The sequence below is a fragment of the Bombina bombina genome, chromosome 2 (genome assembly GCF_027579735.1).
Source record: "Bombina bombina isolate aBomBom1 chromosome 2, aBomBom1.pri, whole genome shotgun sequence".
NCBI lineage: Eukaryota > Metazoa > Chordata > Amphibia > Anura > Bombinatoridae > Bombina > Bombina bombina.
Window position 1 is genome coordinate 109,472,049 of NC_069500.1, and position 26,170 is coordinate 109,498,218.

The 26,170-nt window shown below is 40.6% G+C and overlaps 1 protein-coding gene across 1 annotated transcript in view; it reads left to right on the forward strand.

The window, feature by feature from the left end:
• The window catches only part of WDR70 (WD repeat domain 70), an 811,922-nt gene that overhangs the window by 721,728 nt on the left and 64,024 nt on the right, over nucleotides 1–26,170 (forward strand). The window contains 1 exon segment of the mRNA XM_053701217.1: nucleotides 10,953–11,053. Within this exon segment, the coding sequence (XP_053557192.1) occupies nucleotides 10,953–11,053 (101 nt within the window).

Sequence of the window (26,170 nt, forward strand, 5' to 3'; positions counted from 1 at the left end):
TGTAAGAACTTACCTGATAAATTAATTTCTTTCATATTGGCAAGAGTGCATGAGACCCACCCTTTTGTATAAAGCACAATTATTTCCAAATTCCTTTGTTGATGCTTTTTACTCCTTTCTTTATCACCCCACTACTTGGCTATTCGTTAAACTGAATTATGGGTGTGGGGAGGGGTGTATTTATAGGCATTTTGAGGTTTGGGAAACTTTGCCCCTCCTGGTAGGATTGTATATCCCATACGTCACTAGCTCATGGACTCTTTCCAATATGAAATAAATTAATTTATCAGGTAAGTTCTTACATAAATTATGTTATGTACCAAATTCACTTTTCTTTTTTTTATGGGGAGCCTTCTTAGATTCTTGCACCTGGGCCCTGTGGTTTCTAGTTACGCCTCTGTAGAGGTTCCTGAAGCCTTAGGCTGGAGAACCAAACTATAGAGCCTGACATATTGCATAGTTCAAATGTATTTTTGTATTATAAATAGGCTGACCATATTGCCACTTTAAGAAGGGACACATATGAAAAATACATATGGCAGGGTTCTTATACAAAACATTTCTTTAAACAGCCCTGACATATGTATTTTTCATATGTGTCCCTTTTTAAAGCGGCAATATGGTCACCCTAATTATAAAGCAAAGTTTGCCAATCCAGTGTGAGATGTGTTGTACTGTTTTCCCTTATAAATCGTATGGTAGTTATTTATTGTGTGAAATGCACATGTACATTTTATACAGTATATTTGTATTGTAGGTGTCTATATATAAGCCTAAGCTGTATGATTCTGTTGCTAATATTGCTGTGTGTGTCTGGTAATTGAGTAGTGTAACAGTTCACATTGATCTACCCGTCCCAGTGTTTGGTGATATGTTTTAGTTGGCTGCCGTCCTGTGCCCTGAATCTGACACATTTACTTGACAGCAACAAGTGCTGCACCTATTAATGTTTGCGAAACATGCACAGCCTAATAGTAACAGACTGAGCTAATATAAACCTTGGATTTTAAGTTCACAAAGGGATGGTTTGTAATTCTTGGAACAATTTGCCTTTAAAGATAAATGTAACGAGGAATGAGATTTTTATTATGGTCACGATAGAGCTACCCTGCAAAAAGAAAATGTTATGGTTCAATTAAACTCTGTAATCAGAAGGCCAATATGGGGCAGCATGCAGCCAGTTGCATGAAGGAGTTATTTTCTGTTTGCTGTATGCTATGTGTTGTCTACAGATCGATGCTTATACAAGCTGTTGTGTATATCAAATGTGTCTTATGGTGGTCTGAAATAACTAGCAGTTTGTGCTAATTACAGTAGCTCATCTTCACTTTAAAAAGGTACAGTTTATCCAAAAATATACTTCCCTTTAATTCCTTCCTAATGATCAATTTTACCTGCTAGAGTGTATTAAATTGTTTACAAGTAGCTCCTTTACCCTTATTTTGGCATTTGAAATAGCTGATTTAGCCTGTGGTCTCAATGCCTATACTGAAAGTTTTGGTACATAGGTATAGGCTATTGATAAGCTATGTAAACGCAGCCAACAGAAGAAATTACACTCACAGTAGGGTGTAGTGGAGATCAGTAACAAAATGTTAAAGTATTGGGCTTTGGTTTACAGACAGATATAAGTTAAGGAAGCATTTCTGTGTACACAAAGTGATAAAATTAAGATATTTGGATTTTTCCTGCAAGCTCAACCCAATTTTAATAGGTTCAGGATGTAAAAGGGGGTTAATCCAGACCAATATCAAAGACCTCTATGCCAACTCTAAAGAGTATAACACGATCTGTGGTTGAATGAAAAGTGTAAGTAAGAAATATATAGAGTGGCGCTCTGCGAGGAGCTAAAAGAGTGTATATGTAAGCAAAAATGAAAAATATAAACTCAAGGCAAATACCTGCTAAATACAGTCAGTAATATATTAAACCAAAGAGAGGAGAGGATTGTCTATTGAAAATAAGCAAGGTAAGTATTTAATGGTCATATAAAATGTGTCATACAATTAATATATCTATTATCAACATCTAAAAACTTTCTATTAGAAACTTAATATTTTAAAAATCAGGATGTGGCCACATCTCTAAAAAAACCTTCTAATATGATTTCATATATAATGGTGTATTATATATAAAAAAGCTATTGGACATTAAAATCAATACTGAGTATATCGCTTAGAATCTATTATTAGGGGATTAAACACAGTGCATAATTACAAAATTCATTTGATGAAAAAAATGAAGAAATTCGAAGAAATTCTTCTAGTGCAATAATGAGTAAAGTTCCGTTATGAATAAACAGCTGTGTAAATGCCAGTACTAAGAGACGGGTTAGTCTTAAGTTTATATATCACTTTGAAAAAGGCAAAGATGTATCTTTTTAAGTCCGTGATATGGATCTACATTCTTATAATGTGTTGGTTCCAAAAGCACTTCCAATATGATTTGTATATAGTTCACTATGAAGAAAGCAAAGATCAATGTGATGGCAAAGATCTGTCTTAGATCTGTTATTCACATGAGGTAAAGTTTAAATACTGAATGGTCAGTTTAATATGATGTGGACAATGATATTAAATCTTATCAGACCTCTGATGTGGCTAGTCGGTCGCCTTTGTGACACGCTTGGAGGCAGTTAGTTTTACCACGCTGAGTTCCCAATAGCTCTGTGAAGTGTATACAGCGTCTTCACTGTCCGCGTTGTTTTTCCGATCACCTGACCTCTTCTGCCAATCAGGAAGCTGGTAGATCGTTCTGGCTTCAAGTTTGAAGAAATTAAGTTTTGATTAAAATCTTTACTTCCATAGGCCTAGATTTAGAGTTCGGCGGTAAAAGGGCTGTTAACGCTCCGCGGGCTTTTTTCTGGCCGCACCATAAATTTAACTCTGGTATCGAGAGTTCAAACAAATGCTGCGTTAGGCTCCAAAAAAGGAGCGTAGGGCATTTTTACCGCAAATGCAACTCTCGATACCAGAGTTGCTTACGGACGCGGCCGGCATCAAAAACGTGCTCGTGCACGATTCTCCCATAGGAAACAATGGGACTGTTTGAGCTGAAAAAAAACCTAACACCTGCAAAAAAGCAGCGTTCAGCTCCTAACGCAGCCCCATTGTTTCCTATGGGGAAACACTTCCTACGTCTGCACCTAACACTCTAACATGTACCCCGAGTCTAAACACCCCTAACCTTACACTTATTAACCCCTAATCTGCCGCCCCCGCTATCGCTGACCCCTGCATTACAGTTTTAACCCCTAATCTTCCGCTCCGTAAACCGCCGCAACCTACGTTATCCCTATGTACCCCTAATCTGCTGCCCTAACATCGCCGACCCCTATGTTATATTTATTAACCCCTAATCTGCCCCCCACAACGTCGCCAACACCTACCTTCAATTATTAACCCCTAATCTTCCGATCGGAGCTCACCGCTATTCTAATAAATGTATTAACCCCTAAAGCTAAGTCTAACCCTAACACTAACACCCCCCTAACTTAAATATAATTTACATCTAACGAAATAAATTAACTCTTATTAAATAAATTAATCCTATTTAAAGCTAAATACTTACCTGTAAAATAAACCCTAATATAGCTACAATATAAATTATAATTATATTTTAGCTATTTTAGGATTAATATTTATTTTACAGGCAACTTGGTATTTATTTTAACTAGGTACAATAGCTATTAAATAGTTAAGAACTATTTAATAGTTACCTAGTTAAAATAATTACAAAATTACCTGTAAAATAAATCCTAACCTAAGATATAATTAAACCTAACACTACCCTATCAATAAAATAATTAAATAAACTACCTACAATTACCTACAATTAACCTAACACTACACTATCAATAAATAAATTAAATACAATTGCTACAAATAAATACAATTAAATAAACTAGCTAAAGTACAAAAAATAAAAAAGAACTAAGTTACAGAAAATAAAAAAATATTTACAAACATAAGAAAAATATTACAACAATTTTAAACTAATTACACCTACTCTAAGCCCCCTAATAAAATAACAAAGCCCCCCAAAATAAAAAATTCCCTACCCTATTCTAAATTTAAAAAGTTACAAGCTCTGTTACCTTACCAGCCCTGAACAGGGCCCTTTGCGGGGCATGCCCCAAGAAGTTCAGCTCTTTTGCCTGTAAAAGAAAACATACAATACCCCCCCCCCAACATTACAACCCACCACCCACATACCCCTAATCTAACCCAAACCACCCTTAAATAAACCTAACACTAATCCCCTGATGATCTTCCTACCTTGTCTTCACCATACCAGGTTCACCGATCCGTCCTGGCTCCGATATCTTCATCCAACCCAAGCGGGGGCTAGACATCCACTGAAGAAGTCCAGAAGAGGGTCCAAAGTCTTCCTCCTATCCGGCAAGAAGAGGACATCCGGACCGGCAAACATCTTCTCCAAGCGGCATCTTCGATCTTCTTCCATCCGGTGCGGAGCGGGTCCATCTTGAAGCAGGCGACGCGGATCCATCCTCTTCTTCCGATGTCTCCCGACGAATGACGGTTCCTTTAAGGGACGTCATCCAAGATGGCGTCCCTCGAATTCCGATTGGCTGATAGGATTCTATCAGCCAATCGGAATTAAGGTAGGAATTTTCTGATTGGCTGATGGAATCAGCCAATCAGAATCAAGTTCAATCCGATTGGCTGATCCAATCAGCCAATCAGATTGAGCTCGCATTCTATTGGCTGTTCCGATCAGCCAATAGAATGCAAGCTCAATCTGATTGGCTGATTGGATCGGCCAATCGGATTGAACTATATTCTGATTGGCTGATTCCATCAGCCAATCAGAAAATTCCTACCTTAATTCCGATTGGCTGATAGAATCCTATCAGCCAATCGGAATTCGAGGGACGCCATCTTGGATGACGTCCCTTAAAGGAACCGTCATTCGTCGGGAGACATCGGAAGAAGAGGATGGATCCGCGTCGCCTGCTTCAAGATGGACCCGCTCCGCACCGGATGGAAGAAGATAGAAGATGCGGCTTGGAGAAGATGTTTGCCGGTCCGGATGTCCTCTTCTTGCCGGATAGGATGAAGACTTTGGAGCCTCTTCTGGACCTCTTCAGCACCGGATTATGGATCGCCAACCCCCGCTTGGGTTGGATGAAGATCTTGGAGCCAGGACGGATCGGTGATACCTGGATGGTGAAGACAAGGTAGGAAGATCTTCAGGGGATTAGTGTTAGGTTTATTTAAGGGGGGTTTGGGTTAGATTAGGGGTATGTGGGTGGTGGGTTGTAATGTTGGGGGGGGGGGTATTGTATGTTTTTTTTAACAGGCAAAAGAGCTGAACTTCTTGGGGCATGCCCCGCAAAGGGCCCTGTTCAGGGCTGGTAAGGTAAAAGAGCTTGTAACTTTTTTAATTTAGAATAGGGTAGGGAATTTATTATTTTGGGGGGCTTTGTTATTTTATTAGGGGGCTTAGAGTAGGTGTAATTAGTTTAAAATTGTTGTAATATTTTTCTTATGTTTGTAAATATTTTTTTATTTTCTGTAACTTAGTTCTTTTTTATTTTTTGTACTTTAGCTAGTTTATTTAATTGTATTTATTTGTAGCAATTGTGTTTATTTAATTTATTGATAGTGTAGTGTTAGGTTAATTGTAGGTAATTGTAGGTAGTTTATTTAATTATTTTATTGATAGGGTAGTGTTAGGTTTAATTATATCTTAGGTTAGGATTTATTTTACAGGTAAATTTGTTATTATTTTAACTAGGTAACTATTAAATAGTTCTTAACTATTTAATAGCTATTGTACCTAGTTAAAATAAATACCAAGTTGCCTGTAAAATAAATATTAATCCTAAAATAGCTATAATATAATTATAATTTATATTGTAGCTATATTAGGATTTATTTTACAGGTAAGTATTTAGCTTTAAATAGGAATAATTTATTTAATAAGAGTTAATTTATTTCGTTAGATGTAAATTATATTTAAGTTAGGGGGGTGTTAGTGTTAGGGTTAGACTTAGCTTTAGGGGTTAATACATTTATTAGAATAGCGGTGAGCTCCGATCGGAAGATTAGGGGTTAATAATTGAAGTTAGGTGTCGGCGATGTTAGGGAGGGCAGATTAGGGGTTAATACTATTTATGATAGGGTTAGTGAGGCGGGTTAGGGGTTAATAACTTTATTATAGTAGCGGTGCGGTCCGCTCGGCAGATTAGGGGTTAATAAGTGTAGGCAGGTGTCGGCGACGTTGAGGGGGGCAGATTAGGGGATAATAAATATAATATAGGGGTCGGCGGTGTTAGGGGTAGCAGATTAGGGGTACATAGGGATAACGTAGGTGGCGGCGCTTTGCGGTCGGAAGATTAGGGGTTAATTATTTTAAGTAGCTGGCGGCGATGTTGTGGGGGGCAGATTAGGGGTTAATAAATGTAATATAGGGGTCGGCGGGGTTAGGGGCAGCAGATTAGGGGTACATAAGTATAACGTAGGTGGCGGTCGGCAGATTAGGGGTTAAAATTTTTAATCGAGTGGCGGCGATGTGGGGGGACCTCGGTTTAGGGGTACATAGGTAGTTTATGGGTGTTAGTGTACTTTAGGGTACAGTAGTTAAGAGCTTTATAAACCGGCGTTAGCCAGAAAGCTCTTAACTCCTGCTATTTTCAGGCGGCTGGAGTTTTGTCGTTAGAGCTCTAACGCTCACTGCAGAAACGACTCTAAATACCGGCGTTAGAAATATCCCATTGAAAAGATAGGCTACGCAAATGGCGTAGGGGGATCTGCGGTATGGAAAAGTCGCGGCTGCAAAGTGAGCGTTAGACCCTTTAATCACTGACTCCAAATACCAGCGGGCGGCCAAAACCAGCGTTAGGAGCCTCTAACGCTGGTTTTGACGGCTACCGCCGAACTCTAAATCTAGGCCATAGTGTCCAAATCTTTGTACACTCTTCTGATCCAAGAAAACAAGTCTCTCTGCTACACGTTTCTGCAATAAATGCCTTTATCAAGATGACTTGTAATAGTGATATGCTTCTATTTATAGTGATTATGCACACCGCCTCTTTTAACTTTTAGAGGCTCAGTATCAACAAGCTTTATTTGTCCTGTTTTTGCTTGGAACAACCATCCAGTTTGGTTCCCAGTATCATCATAAAATACATATGTATGGCATATTTCTTTTCTGTGTTAGAATTTTTTTTAAAATATACCTAGTTTAAAGTATGACAGATTTGTTTCTCACTTAGATACAGACACAATTCATAAGTAGATCCTTTATCTAAATTGAATCATATATATCCATATTTCTCACACATATATTAGGAATTAAACATAGGACTATCTTCTATACAAAACACTAAAATACTTATTTAAAACATATTTTATTAAAATTATTTAGTTTGGACATTACTAGATTTATTTGTGTATATAGGGGTATATTTTTTCATCAAATGCATTTTGTAATTATGCACCTTATAATAGATTCCAAGCGATATACTCAGTATTGATTTTAATGTCCAATAGCTTTTTTATATATAATACACTATTATATATGAAATCATATTAGAGGGTTTTTTAGAGATGTGGCCATATCCTGATTTTTAAAATATTAAAGTGAATGTAAATCTTTTCTGATATGAAACTATCATTCAATAGCTTATCACTATTATAATCAAACCGCCACTTTCATTTTTTAATAAAATGTAAAATAAATGTTATATTTATAATACTACATTTCGTCCGTTGTATTTACCAGCTCCTCCCACCCGCAACTTCCTTGTCTTATTCAATCCTGCGTATACAGTGGTCCCACCTGCTGTCTACGTAGTGGCAATGCGTGCTCCCGGCAATGCTAACCACCGCGCATGTGTCAAACCCAGATGCAGATGTCTGGCTACATAGTATTCAACGAATGAATACATTCACTGAGTACTCTCGTTGTTTTTCAATAAAAATAAAGCTTAGTATTATTTCTGTAATAATAGGAATCAAATTATGTAAAAACGGAAAGAAATAAGCCTTTAATAAATATAATTGGTGGTCAAAATTGCTAAAATTATAAAAGGTTACTTTTGAAAACTCCCGATAACCATTATTATGTTGTGATTAATTAAGGATTACATGATTTTAGAATACGGAGCCCATGTACTATAATACTTACCTAGCGCAAATCAATGACTAAGTCCGATAACTGTGTAATTGCGCATGCGCAAAATGTGCACGAGCTTCAGAGATCGTTGTCAGAAGAGCTGTCTAACGCAAGCGCAATACGGACGCGTGACGACAGCAAAAGGGGTTTGGTCCCCCCGGGGTGAAAACAATTATTGGTTCTCATGATCGAGCCTACCCTGTCAATCAATGATACAAAATGCCGGGTGGAGAATTATAATTACGAATGCGAGGATATAAACTAAAAATAATCGTAATTTAACAGATTTAAAAAAAATGATGAATTCAACTACTGTTATTTTAACTTTATTGTTAATGCGAACTTTAGAGAGCATGCTGACTTTACATTCACTTTAAGTTTCTAATAGGAGGTTTTTAGATGTTGATTTTAGATGTTGATAATAGATATATTAATTGTATGACACATTTTATATGACCATTAAATACTTACCTTGCTTATTTTCAATAGACAGCCCTCTCCTCTATTTGGTTTAATATATTGCTGACTGTATTTAGCAGGTATTTCCCTTGAGTTTATATTTTTCATTTTTGCTTACATATACACTCTTTTAGCTCCTCGCAGAGCGCCACTCTATATATTTCTTACTTACACTTTTAATAGGTTGTGGCTTCAAAGGACAAAACCAATTATTCCATATACACAAATAAAGCTGAAAATGAAATTTCTCATGCATTTTATAGTATGCATTTTAAGCAGGGACTAATATTCTTGTGCTGAGTCACACATATATACACACACACACACACACACATACATACATAAGCATGCATGCAGCTATAGAGGTGCAGAGTATACATGTGCTAAATACATTTGCACAAACTTCTTTAAACTGAGCCCTTGCTGTTACTACTGGCTGAGAGGGACATGGGAAATCACACAACCGTCTTGCTTGTGGTCAGCACTTAGAGATCAAAAGATCCTATGTACCTTTTGTGCACACCTGTGTTCTTGATATATATGGCAATTTGAAGTGGGTATGTAACAGATTTTTGGCCATTTTGTGAGTTGGCTACACACACCATCTTCATGGAGACCTTAGTATAGTCAGTTTACATTTGCCTCTGCAGATGCTACACTTGTACTTGAAATGTGTGTATTGTAACATATTTCTTTCCTTGTAATCCATAATTTATGAGTTATTTAATTTCCAGCATGGTGGTGTAAGTCCAAGCTATAAGGAAGTATTATGATCTCAACAATGATTTTAAGAGGATTTTGTTACTGTCATATGTCATATTGCCTGCTAACTTATTTATACAGTTATGGACAACAGGTTTTGTTTCAGCTGATGTGTCTGGTTCCAATCCAATAAGACTGCAGCTGGACCCTGCTTTCTGTGCTATATTTAAACAGCTTGTACTGGATTGTACCTAAACAAATAGTTTCTGATTCTGTCTACAGTGTACACAACATTCTAGTAGCGAAGTTGAACACCTCCGCTACAAAATAATGTCACAGCAGTTAAATAAAGTCAGAAATAATAGTTTATGAATATTAATGTACAAATGCATTATTTAGTGGAACAATTCTCAGATTTGCACCTTGAAATGTGTGAGCTATACAGGTTACAGTTTATTGTTCTTTGTGGGAACTCCTGTCTAGAAGATGTGAGTAAGTCATGGGAGGGGCAGCCTGCAGTTATAGCTCAGAGCAGTATTGTAGGGCCATGTATATACAAAGTAACAAGAGGTCAGGGGCTGTCATAATCGGTGGTTCCTACATTGTAAAGTACTGCGGACATTCCATCTGTGTGGTTTTAGTTTTACTTTACATGGACATTCCAGCACAAATTATTTTAGGGTTTTATAGCCCCAGGAAAAAAATTTAAGGAACTGTGCAATAAATATACTGGTAAAAGGTTACATAGCCATTTTTTAAACTCCAAGATCAGCGCAGAAACACAAAGGGCCAGAATACGAGTGGAGCGATATTTAGCAGTTTCACTAAAGCACGAATTACGCTAAAAGTAAACTTTTTCCGCGTTTTGTGGCGATCGTATTACACGTTGAAAGTACAAAATTAACCCGATGCACGCAAACAGCTTACTTCTAGCGCAGTTAGAATATCACGCGCAATAACGTATTCACTCTACTTGCGCGATAACTGGAACTCATGATCTCAAGGGCTCTAACCCGACATGAAGAGATCTCAAAGTTAAAGCTCTTTGTCTGACTTTTTTTTCTTACACCTGAGACCTCATATCTTTGAGCACTTATAACTTTTGTGTGCAATTTTTTGTTTTTAAATAATTTTTATTAGATGGTTTTATTATGAGGGTAACTGTACTATGTAATGTATTTTTTATGTGTTTTGTGCAACTTTTTTGTTTTGCAAAACAGTTAACCACAGCTATGAGTACGCATTAACTTGAATTGCGCTCTTGCAATCACATTTACTTTCAACTTGTAATACGAGCACAGTTTAGCCTGCGCCAGAACTATCATGAAAACCCGATATCTCTTGCTTGCCAACGTTTGCGCTCCACTTGTAAGTTGGCTCATAGTAGGTTGTGACCTTCAAGCATTGAAATAAGATCATATTACATACTCACCAATCCGATGCTTAGAATGCTATGAGCTCAGCACCTTGTGCAAAAGTCCATGACAGTCTTTTAGCTAAATAAAAAGAAGTAGCCAAGTCCTTAAAAAATTGCACATGTGTCTTTTTTCATCTTTTTTTCTCCCAATATTTTCTGATGCAAATGATTATTCATCAGTATCTCCATGCCATATTTATAAAAGTAAAATGAATGATCCATTTCATTTCAGAGTGTGGTTCGATGTCTTTGGCACCCAAAGCTTAACCAGATCATGGTTGGAACTGCTAATGGATTGGCAAAAATATATTATGATCCAGTCAAAAGCCAAAGGTACAGTATGGTTTGCATTTTATTTTTGCAGAATGATTTTATGTGCAGTGACAGATATTATGATTTATTTTTAAAAGCTTTACCATGTACACAAATTACCTGCATCTACCTATGTCAGCGCATAGTTCAATTTCAAATTTAATATAAAATTCACTGCAATGTAAAAAAGCTTAAAGGGACATTAAAGGGTAAAAAGAAAATGCTCTGTTTTAGAGCAGGGCTAGACAACTCCATTCCTAAAGCATCCGAACTTGTGCTGTGTGTTTCTTTGCAGGGAGAAAATTATAACCAGGACTGTTAGTGGTTGCTTTAGCAATGGAGTTAGCCAGCCCTGTTTTAGAGTATCTGGTTATTGTACTATTGTTTGCATATAACTGTTTCATTCCTGCAAAAGAGTTAAACATAGGGATGTGCGTTTGTCTATTACATGCAGAATATGATGGCCACCAGCAGCATTTGGCCCTATTTGGAGCCAGATTTCTTCCTGTGAAAGTGCAACACATTAAAATCTGTGCAAATCCATATCTTTGTGTGTTGCACTTTCACACAAAGAAAACCGTCTGAATGCTGCTGGCGGACGCCATATTCGCCATTCATTTGCTGTCGAAATAGACGGATGCACATCCCAAGTGAAACACATAGTTAAAATAAACTTCAGAGCAGAAATGTGCTGCTTGTTCTTTATATATGGCCCTGGAAAAATATCTTTCTTTGCTATTCCCCTTATTGTTAGTTTGCACATAGCAGTTCTTTTTGGGTGCCTAGTTTTGGTTTTCGTGCGTCGGGTTCGTGCATGTTAGGTTATCGTCCATTGGGTTAGTGCATGCTCCATAGCTTTTTATTAGGGGTATTTTTCACTGTCACTCGTAGGGTTAGTGCTCGCTGGTTGGTTATGCGCACAGGTTAGTGCACACTCTATACTTTTCTTTTAGGGGTATTTTTGAGCTGTCTCTCGTCAGGTTAGCGAACGCTCGACGGTTATGTGCACGTCGGGTTTTTTGAAGCACGTTTTTCCTTATAGAAGTCAATTGATTATATGTGTGTTCCTCTAAGCTGGATGTTGTATTCCTTCAGTCTCTTTGTTTGGCAGTTTGGTTTTGTGCGCATTATTACTTAAGCTACTTTGATGGGGGTAGGTTTTCCCATTTCTTAAGAGCTTAATTTAGGGAGTTATAGTGCTTTATGCTTTGTTATGCTATAATGGAGCCTTCTGATTCTGTTCCTATTTCTAACCCAGAAACAGAGTCATTACCCTTCTACCAATAGGTGTGCTTACTTTAAGAATGCTGAAGTACCTTCCTCAGCTCATTTATGTGACTCATGTTTATTTATTTTTTTGCAATCAGACCAATCTAATGCTGTTTTTGTGGGTAACAATGCTACTAAAAGCATTTAAGATCAGTACAGGTTTCTCCTTCTACCAGTACTATGGGCCCTGGGGCCAAGGATACTGTTATGTCTTCAGAGGGTGAGGTTTCATCTGTTGATGAATAATCTTTATCTGATGTTAAGCCTGATATTTCCTCTTGTTTGTTTGAGGTTGAAAGTATTCATTCTCTTTTAAATGATGTCTTAATTACTTTAAAGACTAAAAATCCTAAAGCTTCTGATGACCAACCTTGTAATTGTTTAAATTCAGTTTTTAAGACTGTTGTTAAAAATCATGAGGTTTATCCTATTTCTGATGCTGTCTCTGACATGATTTCTATGGAATGGTCTAAGCCTGGAAATTTGATTAATCCTTCTGCAAGGTTTAAGAAATTATATCCTTTACCAGGTCCTAATATTGAGTTATGGGAAACAGTTCCTAAGGTTGATGGGGCTATTTCCACTTTGGCTAAGCATACTACTATTCCTTTGGAAGATAGTACTTCTTTGGAAGATCCTCTAGAGATTTAGTCTTTTCACAGAAGGGCTTTTTTACAAGCAGATTACTTACTTAGGCCAGCCATTTCTATAGCTGATGTGGCTGCTGCATCAACTTATTGGTTATCCAGTCTTTCTGAACAGTGTTTTGAGGATCCTGTTTGTGACAATCTTTTACGTTTAGCTTTATGGCTTAAATCCTGGTCGGCAGATATGGTGTCTAAATCTAAATTATCTCTTTCCTTTCAAGGTAAGAAATAGTTTGGTTCAGATTTAGATACTATTATTTCTACTGTTTCCGTGGGTAAAGGGACCTTTCTACCTTAGGATAAAAAATCTAAGGGAAAGTCTAAGGCCTTTAATCATTTCTGTTCCTCTCGCCAGAATAAGAAACAAATGAGTGAAGTTTCCTCTGATCAAAAACATAGTACTTCTGGTTCAGTTTGGAGACCCAGTGCTAACTTGAATAAGTCTAAGAAAACTACTTCTGCTACTAAAAATGCATGAAGGTGCAGCCCCCGATTCGGTATTTATGGTAGGAGGCAGGTTAAGTCTCTTTTTAGAGGCTTAGTTTCAGTCTGTCCTAATTCTCTGGCTACTGCTCAAGTTTCTTTAGGAACATCAGATAGAATTCAGACTAGAGACTCTAGGAGAAACATTTTGTCTTTCTTTTAAAAGTTCAAGTTCTGTTCCAGTCTCTCCTGAAACTGGGAATTAAGTTTTTGCTTCTAAAGATCCTCTCAATTGTATGGAGGTTTCTTAGAGTACAATGGGTCTGGTTTCCTTGGGAGGGCATGGTTTCCAATATTGATTCTGAGTCTCTGTGCCACCTTCAAAACGCTTTAGGTTTAGCCTCTGTTGAAAAGAAAGTTTCTTTCCTCTTGCTGTAAGACAGGGTCCTATTAGTGACTTATATCATCCATCTGAGGGGAACTCTCAGTTTCCAGATGATAAGGGTGGTGTTTTGAATTCCCTCTTAGCTAAAGAACATTTGTTGTTTAGCTTTGATAGTTTTCATTCTAGAGATGATGCTCTTGGAAATTAATTTTTTTGGTCCTTGGTTTTGTCTCCTAGAGGAGTGGTTTCTTCTTCAGCAGGTGTTCAAGCAGACATTGAACAAACATCTCAGGCACTTGGTAAGGATCAGGTTCCCTTACATAGTATTAGTAGTTGTTCTACTACTTCTCTTGTTGTATCAGCCTGTGTATCTGTTGGTACATCTACACAGAGTGGTTTTCACTTAGCCTTGAAAGAAAGTTGGAGGTTTTGGTAATCATACTGTGATTTTATTCATAAATGGAAAGAGTCCACAGCTGCATTCATTACTTTTTGGAAATAAGAACCTGGCCACCAGGAGGAGGCAAAGATACCCCAGCCAAAGGCTTAAATACTCCTCCCACTTCACTCAACCCCCACTCATTCTTTGCATTTTGCCCCAGGAGGTTGGCAGAGAAGTGTCAGAAGTTGTTCTTTTGTCTCTTATGGAGGGTAGTACTCTTCGACTTGGGAAGGGAGTTTTAAGTAATCCTGTCAGTCTCTCAGTGAGGACTTGGATGAATGTTAGAGTCCGGAGATGCAGGGAGAGTCTTTCTGCAAAACCATCACGACTCATATTAACAACTCCACAAGCAATCGGCGTTGACGAACTTCACTTCGCTGCCTGCTTTTTTCTCTCAAGTCCATGGCGGAGGCGACGCTACTATCCGTCACACTTGAAGGGCTGTAGATTCCGGTAAGATTGTTTCATTTTACCTCTTTATGAATGTACTGTAACTCATTTGTTCCTGCAAACTTACATGAACAATACAGGGTCTCAGTGGGACTCCTTTAGTATCTTAGAATCAAGGGTTAATATCTCCTGAGGGGGATTATTAAACAGGGTTTTTTTTAATCATGTTTGTTATGTGATTCAATCTGCTTATGTGTAGTGTTTACTGGGCTCATGGCTTTTGGAACAGAACGGGCTTTAAAATTAACACGACCTTAGGTTGAGCGCTTTTTTTTTGGACTGTATGGTTCACCTTGTGACCGGGAGTTTACGTTCTGGTCTCCCATTTCCTCATTTCTGACTGTGTGGCGACGGAGAAATCTAGTCTGCTGGTGTCTGGTTCATAGGCGGCGGTGAGTGCCCCAGCCATTGTGGGTATCAGGTGCAGTTTAAATTGTTTTCTATATAGTCCATCTTTTGGTAACCTTTATCCAGTTATGGAGGATTCTGATGTTGAGATTGTTTGCCTTTCTGATTCAGATTCTTCGTCCTGTGAATTGACCCCGTTGACTCGGGTCACTCAGTCATGTTCTGTAGGCCGTACTAGAGCGCCTTGTTCCTCGGGCTCAGGGATTCAAGGGACTGCTGACCCATCCGCCTCAGGGGGCCCTGTCCTCCGAGAGGCGAGTTCCTTACTGCTCCCTACTACTACACATGCAGGTAACCCAGGTAAGTTTATCCCTCCTCGGAGGGTGGATTGTTCCCCCCGGAGGTTGTAGCACGTTTTCGCTTTCACATACTTTTGACGATTGCTCGTCTACAGAGTTCAGATGTTTATTAGTGATTGTGCTCGTGCCCTATTGTCCCGAGTCTCCTGGCGATGGGAGAGCATGTGCAGTTCCCTGTGGGTGTAACTGTTCCTGAGTGTTGTGCCTTTCGTTACAGGCTGGCTCGCCTTCGTGTTCTACTCAGACACGTTTTTGAGTTGTTAGGGGACCCTATCCTTAACGGCTACGGGACTCCTCAGTCTTCTATTTCGAATGGCTCGCCTTATTAGACATGAGGGGATGACGTAATCTCCTATTAGTCTTGTTATCGAGATCCTTCCCAATTTTGTTGAAAGAATAGGGTTTGCGTTAGGCTGGTCCTGTGGGTATTTCTGTTCTTTTTAGGAATTAATCTTCGGGTTGCCTCTCATTTAATTTTATCCAGTTAGGATGAATTTTATTTTTTACTTTTATGTTCCCTTCGGGAGCTTACTTTGTGATCGATACTCGCTGTTTACTTCTGCGGAAGTTTGTTCTGGACACGTTCATCCCATGTTTGTCTGTTTTTTCTTCCTCCCTCTCTGAGGGCGGATTTAGGCAGCTTAACAGTTATGACCCTGGTTGCAGGCTGGTCCTGCTTGGGTTCAGATCTTCTCTCTCGCGGCATACTCAGACGTGTGGCACCTGTTCTTCCTGGCTGGTCAGGTTGTGGTGCACAATATTATTTGTGCTTCCTGTTATTTTATTTTACAAGTTTCAGCTATGCTTTCTTGAGCGGACATGCGGGTCTGTGCGGCTCACAGGATTGTTTCAGTCCTTAATAGCCGTCTATCTGCTGACTGGGACAGTGAATTTTTGCTGCATCACTTTCTGTTGCTTCCGACATCCTTAGGACCTAGAGTTTTCCTTCCCACGTGGTTGGAAGGTGGAGGGTTTAGCGCACTTTTTTCCGCCGGCCTGGACGGTTTTGCCTTTCGGAGGCTCTGGGAATTGTCCTTCTTGGGACCTGTTCCTTTAGTGGTTCTCTTCTCATTGAGACTTTTTTGTACTATGTCCGTTTCTCCTTGTTGATCGGGTCACCTTCTGGGAGACCTGGATTTCCCTTCGAGAGTTGGTTGTTCCCTTTTTAGGGACATTAGACAGTATGGTGTCTTTGGGCTCCGTTTAGGGGTCTCTTCCCGATGTCTGAAATGCTCTGCATCTCCTTCTTGGATAGAAGAGGTCCTAGTGGTTTTCCACTCATATAGTTCAGGTATTGCCATCTATTGTGGCATCTTTACCCATGTTTTTCTGTCCTGATTTCGTATCTGAGGTGATGTGGAGACTTGCTGTACTCTGTTCGGATGACTTGTCCTCCTGTTCTCCTTGTTCTTGGAGTTTGTGGTGTTGTTTGGATGCCTGTTAGACTCCAGAGTCTTTATAGGGTCTTGTGAGGCTTTAGCTCTTGAAGTGGGCTCCTGCAAGGGGTGGTCTCTTCCCTTTGGGTCGGGATTTGCAATGGATCTTGCTTTGGTTATCTGGGATAATCTGGATTTCCCCGTGGGTCTGTTTTTCTATATCAGATGGGGTATTTAAGTTCCTGGAATTTTGTTCATTATAAACATTTGTGGGGCTCGGGCCTTCTGTCCTGGTTCTTCAAATTGTCGAGTGTTTCACTTGGCGCTTTCTCGTGTGGCTCCCGCTGTGGGTTGTTACCGGACCTTTATGACCCTAGGGCTGGTTCGGGGTGCTCCAGTTTCCAGGGTACTTGGGCTTAGCCTTTGTTCTGGCTGTTCTGTTTTACAACTTGGTCAGTTTTCTTGAGAGCCGAGGCTCTTTGGGGCTTGTCTTGTGCTGGTCGATACGGTTCCCATGGACAGCCAACTGATGTAACCTGATGGTGGTCTTTGCTGCCTAGCAAGTGGACGGTTTGCAGTTGTTCAGCTGTAGCTATTGCGCCTTGCATGTGTATTCACAAGTTCGTTTTTTAAGGGGTTCTTTCCGTGTTCGTCAGTAGTGTGGCCTTGAGTTCTCTCGGTTTCGGCCTCCGGCTTCCTGTCTTATGGGCGGGTGTTTATCAATGCTCTCTTTTCAGGGACTTAGTTGTCCTCCTTTATGAGGTATGGTTCCTATTTTAGGGGCCTCTCCCGTGTACGGGAGGTTGGAACCGATGTTTTATATGGTTCAGGGAACAGTCTGCTCCTTGTTGTTCCTTTCAATCTGGGAAGCTGCTGGCTCCATGTTGAGACTTTAGTTAGGTCGTTTTGCTAGATCTCATTGGATCTACAACCTGTTCGACTGTCTCTAAGGAGGATTTTTTGGGTTGGCACCAAAGCTCTGTGGGAATGGCTGTGTCCATTCTTCCGCCCTCTTGGGGGATGGTCTTGGGGTCCCTTTTGTTCCCCTGCTTTCAGATCTGCCGTTGCTTGGGCTGGTCTGGCTAGGTGTAGGATCTGAGATCTGTTGCTCATCCTCAGGTCTTGGGGATGCCAGTGGGCCTTTTTGTTGAGGTTCTTTGCTTCTCCACTTTTTGAGATCTGTGAGTAGATCGGTGTCAGGGTGCCAGGAATCAGACTGAGACGAGAAGTGCAAAAATAATCACACCTTTATTAATAGCAAAAAATAATAAAAAGTCCACCAGTCAGCAAGAGAGGTGAGTAAAATGGCTGCCAGCAGCACATGCCAAACAAAGCAGGGAAAAAAGACAGTAGCCTCCCCCCAACGACCCCTCCCCCGTGGGAGGACAAAAGGCTTATTGGGGAAATGGGCATGGAAGGCACGGAGGAGGGCAGGAGCATGAACATCAGAGGAGGGAACCCATGAATGCTCCTTCGGACCGTAACCCCTCCAGTAAACCAAATACTGTACGCGGCCCCTTGACATACAAGATTCAATAATGCTGCTGACCTCATACTCCTCATGGTTGTCAACAAAGATAGGAAAGGGACGAGGCAACACAATGGTAAACCGATTACAAACCAATGGTTTCAAGAGGGAGACATGAAAAACATTGGAGATGCGCAATGCTGGAGGAAGGTCAAGAGCGTAGGCCACAGGATTAACCCGTCAGAGTATTCGAAAAGGACCAACATAATGGGGAGCCAGTTTATTGGAAGGCACACAAAGGTTCCAGTTGCGGGAGGACAGCCAAACCCTGTCACCAACCTGGTAGGAAGGCGCGGGCAGACGCCTACGATCAGCCTGGAACTTTTGCCGCTTCATAGAACGATGAAGGCAATCCTGAATCTGCACCCACGTGGAACAGAGTTCCCGGAGATGCTCCTCCAAAGCCGGAATACCCTGAGGCATGAATGAATCGGACAATAAGGATGGTTGAAACCCATAATTCGCCATGAACGGGGATAACTTAGAGAAAGCATTAATAGCACTATTACGCGCAAACTTTGCCCAAGGTAACAGTTCAGACCAATTATTGTGATGATCTGAGACATAGCAACACAGGAACTGTTCCAGAGCTTGATTAGACCATTCCGCAGCCCCATTGGATTGAGGGTGATATGCCGAGGAGAAGGAAAGTTGTATCCCCATTTGAGCACAAAAGAACGCCAAAATCTGGAGACAAACTGGCTACCCCTGTCCGACACTATCTCCTTGGGTAACCCATGTAAACGGAAGACCTCCCGGGCAACAATTGAAGCAAGCTCCTGAGCGGTAGGCAGCTTCTTCAAGGGAATGCAATGTGACATTTTAGAAAAACGGTCAACCACCATAAGGATAATAGTATTGCCATTGGAAACAGGGAGCTCGACAATGAAGTCCATGGAAAGATGTGTCCAAGGATGCTCACCATTAGCAATGGGTTGAAGAAGACCCACAGGAAGACATTGAGGAGTCTTATTCTGTACACAAACTGAGCAGGAGGCAACATACGCAGCAACATCAGAACGAAGACCTGGTCACCAGAATTGTCGAGTGACAGACCAAATCATTTGGTTCTTGCATGGGTGACCTGCGGCTTTAGGATAGTGGTAAGTTTGCAAAAGTTTAGTTTGAAGATTCTCAGGAACAAAACACTTACCACTATGTTTCACACGAGATGCATTGGTTTGTGCAGCCAGGATCTCCTCCCCCAAGGGAGAAGTCAAATTAGTATGTATGGTAGCCAAAATATGGTCAAGAGGTATAACTGGAGTAGGTACAGAGTCCTCCTTGGACAGATGCGAAAATTGTCGAGAGAGGGCATCAGACCTAACATTCTTACTACCAGGCAGGTAGGAGACCACATAATTAAACCAAGACCAAAATAGCGCCCATCTGGCCTGTCGGGGCGACAAACGTTTTGCTTCAGATAGATAAGTTAAATTCTTGTGGTCAGTAAGAATGAGCACTGGTACACTAGTACCCTCGAGAAGATGCCTCCATTCCTTGAGTGCCAAAATTATGGCCAGTAATTCCCTGAAGAAACCACACGGATGCAAGGAAGCGTCAGGCGTAGGACTTTGAGACAAGAGGACACATACTCCAGTCTCAGACGCATCGACCTCAAGAACAAAGGCAGGGCAGGGTTAGGATGAGCCAGAACTGGAATGGCAGCAAAGGCAGTCTTAAGACTATCAAAGGCCTTAATGGCAGTAGGTGACCAATGGAGTGGATCATTCTCTTTACGGGTCATGTCTGTGATAGGTTTGACCAAGGAAGAAAAGTTTTTAATAAACTTTCTATAGTAATTGGCGAACCCCAAAAAACGTTGAATAGACCGAAGACCAACTGGGCGATGCCACTGCAGAACTGCAGACAACTTGTCAGGATCCATGGAGAACCCTGCAACGGAGAGAACATAACCTAGGAAGGTTATTTGTGTCTGATGGAACTCACATTTCTCAAGTTTACAAAACAGGCCGTTCTCACATAGTGTCTGAAGAACCCGTGTAACATCAGAACGATGAGCCTCAAGCATGGATGAGTGTATGAGAATGTCGTCTAAATACACCACAACACACTGTTGCAACATATCTCATAGGACATCATTAATAAATTCCTGAAAAACATCAGGAGCATTGCATAGGCCAAAGGGCATTACAAGATACTCATAATGCCCGCTCCTGGTGTTAAATGCTGTTTTCCATTCATGGCCCTCCTTGATCCTAACGAGATTGTACTCTCCTCTCAAATCAAGTTTAGAAAAGACCGTAGCTCCCTTGAGGAGAGCAGGATTTGCAGATTATCCCCCGCGACAAAGCATCGGTAACATACTCCTCCATAGCACAATTCTCTGCAACAGACAGAGGGTAAACCCGGCCCCGAGGAGGAATGGCTCCGGGTTGCAGGTCTATGGCACAATCGAAAGACCGGTGAGGAGAAAACATACCGGTTTCCGAAGACAAGTGGAAATATTGCGGAGACCACGACAAAATTTCGGACCTGCGCCAGTCGAGACTGGGATTGTGCTTTTAGAGCCAGGGATAACCCAGAACAACTGGAAAATGCGGAGAATTTATCACCTGGAACTGGAGGGTTTCAAAATGGAGAAGCCCGACAGCTATGGATAACAGAGCGATCTCATGAGTAACGAGTGCGGGCTCAAGGGGCCTGCCATCAATGGCAAAACAGGAATGGAGTGCTTTGATACAAAAGCACTGTCAATGAAATAGCCCGCAGCACCAGAGTCAACAAGAGCCTGGGTGACTATGGAGGAGTCCAGGCAGGAAAGGACAACCGTGACCAAAGGTTTCTCCTTTAGGGGTTCCGGGGACGAGGATAAACCACCCAAGGTCTGCCCCCGACAGGACCTTAGGTGTGAGCGTTTTTCCGGCCGTGTAGGACAAGACTTCAAAAGGTGGCCCTGTAACCCACAATAGAGGCAGAGCCCCTCCCTCCTCCTAAAGGCCCTCTCCGCCGCGGAGAGACGCGTGAATCCCAACTGCATCGGCTCAGCAGTACCTGGTGACTCCGGACCAGGAGGCATGGGAGGAGAGGTAGGCATGGATGGGAACGAACACGTAGGAGACAACAGAACAGGAGGCTTCCGCAAGCGCTCTTTGAAAGAGGGCCTCTCTCTGAGTCTGATGTCAATTAGGATAAAAAAAGACACCAAAGCCTCGAGATCCTCTGGTAAATCTCTGGCAGCAACTTCGTCTTTAATCGCATCAGAGAGCCCATGAAAGAAGGCGGCAACAAGGGCTTTATTGTTCCAACCTACCTCTGCGGCAAGCGTACGGAACTCAATGGCATACTGAGCAACAGATTTCGTACCTTGCTGAATGGACATGAGTCGTTTAGCAGCAGAGGAGGAGCGAGCCGGAACATCAAATACCCTTCGAAAGGAGGACACAAATTAAAGGTAATTTGAAATCACAGGTTTATTTTTCTCCCACAAGGGATTAGCCCAGGCAAGAGATGTGTCAGAGAGTAACGAGATGAGAAATCCCACCTTAGCTCTGTCAGAGGGAAACGTCTGAGGTAACATCTCAAAGTAAATGCCCACCTAGTTCAAAAACCCTCTGCACTGAATACGATCACCTCCATATCGTTGAGGTAGAGGTGCATAACCGGACATGCTCCTGGTAGGACTAGGTGCAGCAGCGGAAACAGGAGCAGCCATAACTTGCGGGACACTTTGGTCCAAATGTGCAGTGCGAGTCAGCAGGGTTTGCAGGGCTAGTGCAAATTGATCCAAGCGGTGATCCTGTTCATCCATCCTGGAAATGATGGTAGGTAAAGGTGGACCATCAGGATTCATGGCCCTTGCGTAATGTCAGGGTGCCAGGAATCAGACTGAGACAAGAAGTGCAAAAATAATCACACCTTTATTAATAGCAAAAAATAATAAAAAGTCCACAAGTCAAATAACAAGCCAGGAGTCAAAACCAGAGCTGGTAGTCAGACAATCCGAGTCAGGAGCCAAAGCGAATAGTGAGACGATCCGAGTCAGGAGCCAAAGCGAGTAGTCAGACGAGCCGGAATCGGGAACAAGGAGAACAGCAGAGTCAAGAACAAGCCAGGGATCAGGAACCAGGAGGGACGTCAGACAGCCAGGTAATACACAGGAACTGGAACTCTCACAAACAGGTCTGAGACAACGCAAGGGCAAAGCATACTGAACAGAGGCCCTTTAAATAATAATTGATGACATCACAATTCTGAGACTGCAACCTGCCTCACATGGATGATGTACAGCAGTCTGGCCATTAAAGGGCAAGCAGGAAATGAGCAACATCACACACTATGCACCAGAGTCAGCAAAAGAGGTAAGTAAAATGGCAGCAGCACATGCAAACAAAGCAGGGAAAAAACCCTGACAGTCGGGCGGCTTGGATTGCCTGGAGTGTGCTCTCTGTCTCGGAAGTTTGGCAATCTGATATTTTGTTTGGCCTTTTCCATGTCTTCCTACGGATGGCAGAGTGATGTTTACCTTCTGGGTTTGCTACACGTTTTGTTTCTGTTTGCTCAGTTTTTTGGGTTCTGACGGTTTGGGGACTTTATCTTCATCTGTTTTTTTCGGTGCTGTTTCTGATTGGTAGATGTTTTCTTCTTGCAGATGTCCGATTTTGCACCATGTGGTCCTGCTTGGTCTGGGTGTCGTCTCACCTTGTTCTCAGGCTTGGCTTACTTTTAAAAGGAGTTTTTCCTTTATGGGATCTTGCTGTACCATTTGGCTATCCCTGTGGTTCCTCCTTGTCCTTTTGGGGACTTGGCTGTTACTACTGGTGCTTGTAAGGGTTGTGTGGAGACCGACTGCTGTGCAACGGTCTCTCCTGGAGGATTGTTGGCCCAGTGAGTCTGCTTTTGCAGTCTCTATTTAGGCCTTTGGACTATCTGCGGGTCAGTGTCCTTGGGGCCTTTTACTTTCTAGTTTTTTCCCGGCTTTGAACGAAGCCGGGTTTGGTTGTGGTTTTTCAGGCCTGGTGCCCTCAGAATGGGCCGCCTATTGTACCCTCCTGTTTTCACATTCAGTGTCCTCTGTAGCTTGGGTATTGTTTTCTTAAAAGTAATGAATGCAGCTGTGGACTCTTTCCATTTATGAAGAAAAACTTAAATTATGCTTACCTGATCATTTTCTTTTTTTGCGATGGAAAGAGTCCACATTTTTTATTTTTTATTCTTCTGGCACCTTTTCACCCTGGTATTTCTTCTACTTTTCCTTGTTCCTCGGCAGAATGACTGAGGGATGAGGGAAGTGGGAGGAGTATTTAAGCCTTTGGCTGGGGTGTCTTTGCCTCCTCCTGGTGGCCATGTTCTTATTTCCCAAAAGTAATTAATGCAGCTGTGGACTCTCCATCTGAAGCAAAGAAAATTATCAGGTAAGCATAATTTAAGTTTTTACAGGATTTGGTATCCAAGTCTAGTATAGAGGTTCAGTTACCTTATTTTTCCTCTGTCTCTGGAGCTGTGCCTCCTATTCCTAAATTTGCTTTTCCATCTGGTTCTCAAGTATCTGAACTTGATGGTATGGAAATTGAACATATTGTTCTAAGACATATGGGTTTCTTTGTTTCTGTGAATTCTTAAAGGGACACTGAACCCAATTTTTTTTCTTTTGTGATTCAGATAGAGCATGACATTTTAAGCAACTTTCTAATTTACTCCTATTATCAAATGTTCTTCATTCTCTTGCTATCTTTATTTGAAAAGCAAGAATGTAAGTTTAGATGCTGGCCCATTTTTGGGGAACAACCTGGGTTGTTCTTGCTGATTGGTGGATAAATTCATCCATCAATAAATATGTGCTGTCCAGAGTTTTGAACCAAAAAAATAAGCTAAGATGACTTCTTTTTCAAATAAAGATAGCAAGTGACAGAATAAAAATCGATAATAGGAGTAAATTAGAAAGTTGTTTAAAATGGCAAACTCTATCTGAATCACAAAAGAAAAAAATTGGGTTCAGTGTCCCTTTAATTCAGGCTCGGAATCCTATGACTAGGAATATTTACCAAGTTTGGAAAGCCTTTATTTGTTGGTGTATAGAACATGTTGTTTCTTGGCATTCTTCGGATTCTACAGTTTTTACAGGATGGCTTGGATCAGGGTTTATCTGCCAGTTCCCCGATAGGTCAGATTTCTGCTCTTTCAGTTTTGTTTCATAGGAAAATTCCTAATCTTTTTTGTCCAGGTTTTGGTTCGTATCAAACCAGTAATAAAGCCAATTCTCCTCCTTGGAATCTTAACTTTGTATTAAGAGTTTTGCAAGCTCCTCCTTTTGAACCTGTGCATAAGATTGACATTAAGCTACCTGCTTGGAAAGTGTTGTTCCTTTTAGCCATTTCATCTGCTAGAAGAGTTTCTGATTTATCTGCTCTTGCTTGTGAACCTCCGTATCTGATTTTTTTTATCAGTCTTAAGAACTACTTTTGATTTTTTGACAAAGGTTTCTTTTTTCTGATAACATAAGCAGAGAAATTGTTGTTCCTCGTTTGTGTTCTAATCCCAAGTCTGCTTCAGAAAGATCTTTGCATAATTTGGATTTTGTAAGGGCATTAAAGTATTACATTGATGCTACTAAAGCCTTTAGACAGACTTCTAGTTTGTTACTTCATTTTCTGGCTCTAGGTAAGGACAGAAGACTTCTGCTGTTTCTTTTGCTTCTTGGTTGAAACTTTTGATTTACAAGTCTTATTTGGAGGCAGGTCAGCCTCCACTGCAATAGATTACTGATCATTTTACCACATCAGTTGCTACTTCATGGACTTTTAAGAATGAGACTTCAGTTGATCAAATTTGTAAAACAGCTACTTGGTATTCTTTGCATACTTTTAGTAAATTCTACCATTTTTATGTTTTTGCTTCCTTTGAGTCAGCTTTTTGTAGGAAGGTGCTTCAGGCAGTTGTTTCAGTTTGATTATAGTCTGCTTCATGTTTTTAAGTGCATCAAAAAATTGGGGTTGTGGATTTCATTTCTCAGTGAAAAATATGTTTTAAATCCCTCCCTTTATGTTATCACTCAATTTATGCTTACCTGATCAATTAATTTTCTTTTATGGTGGTGAGAGTCCACGAGACCCCACCCTTTATTTTTTTTAAGAGTCTTTTTCTTTTCGAAGCACATCTTTTTCCCTGCTCAATTTATTTGGCTCTTGCTCTTTTCCTTACCTCACTTCTGCTTATGTAGAGCTCTTGGTGTTTGGGAATCTTTGCCTCCTCCAAGTGGTAGAGAAGAGTAATTTCCATGAGTAATGGATTGTGGACTCTCACCACCATGAAATAAATACATTTATCAGGTAAGCATAAATAGTTTTTTTCTTTCATGTTTCAGATAGATCATGTAAATTTAACCAACTTTCTAATTTAAATTTCTTATCAAATGTTCTTTTATTGAAAAGTAGGGACTTATTTTTAGGAGTGCTGACATCTAATGTTCTTGCAAATGGATGATTCTTGCAAAACTGCTGCCATATAGGGCTCCAGACATGTGCACACTCCTGAGCTTACAGTAAAAGAAGGAAATTTGATAATAGAAGTAAAGCAGAAAGTTGTTTAAAAATGCATGCTTTATCTGAATCTTGGAGAAAGGTTTTGGGTTTCATGTCCCATTAAACACACAGTAGACGTACCAATCGGCACAGGCAGAGCAATGCTGGTCCTAAGGAGAAGCCACCAATAGTCTAAAAACCAATTACAGCATGTCACTTTTGGACTATTATAGCCCTTTAAAACAGGGAAAAAATCTGAAGCATGTTAGTAGTTTGAATATTTTTTTCCGATGGAAGACCTATTTTTGTTTGTGGATCTTGTTAGTCAAATTATTTGTGACATAAATTACTGAATGTATTTAGTAAGATATATTGCCAGCTCTACTGCATAGAGCATATTCAATGTGGATTCTGAGTAATATATATAATA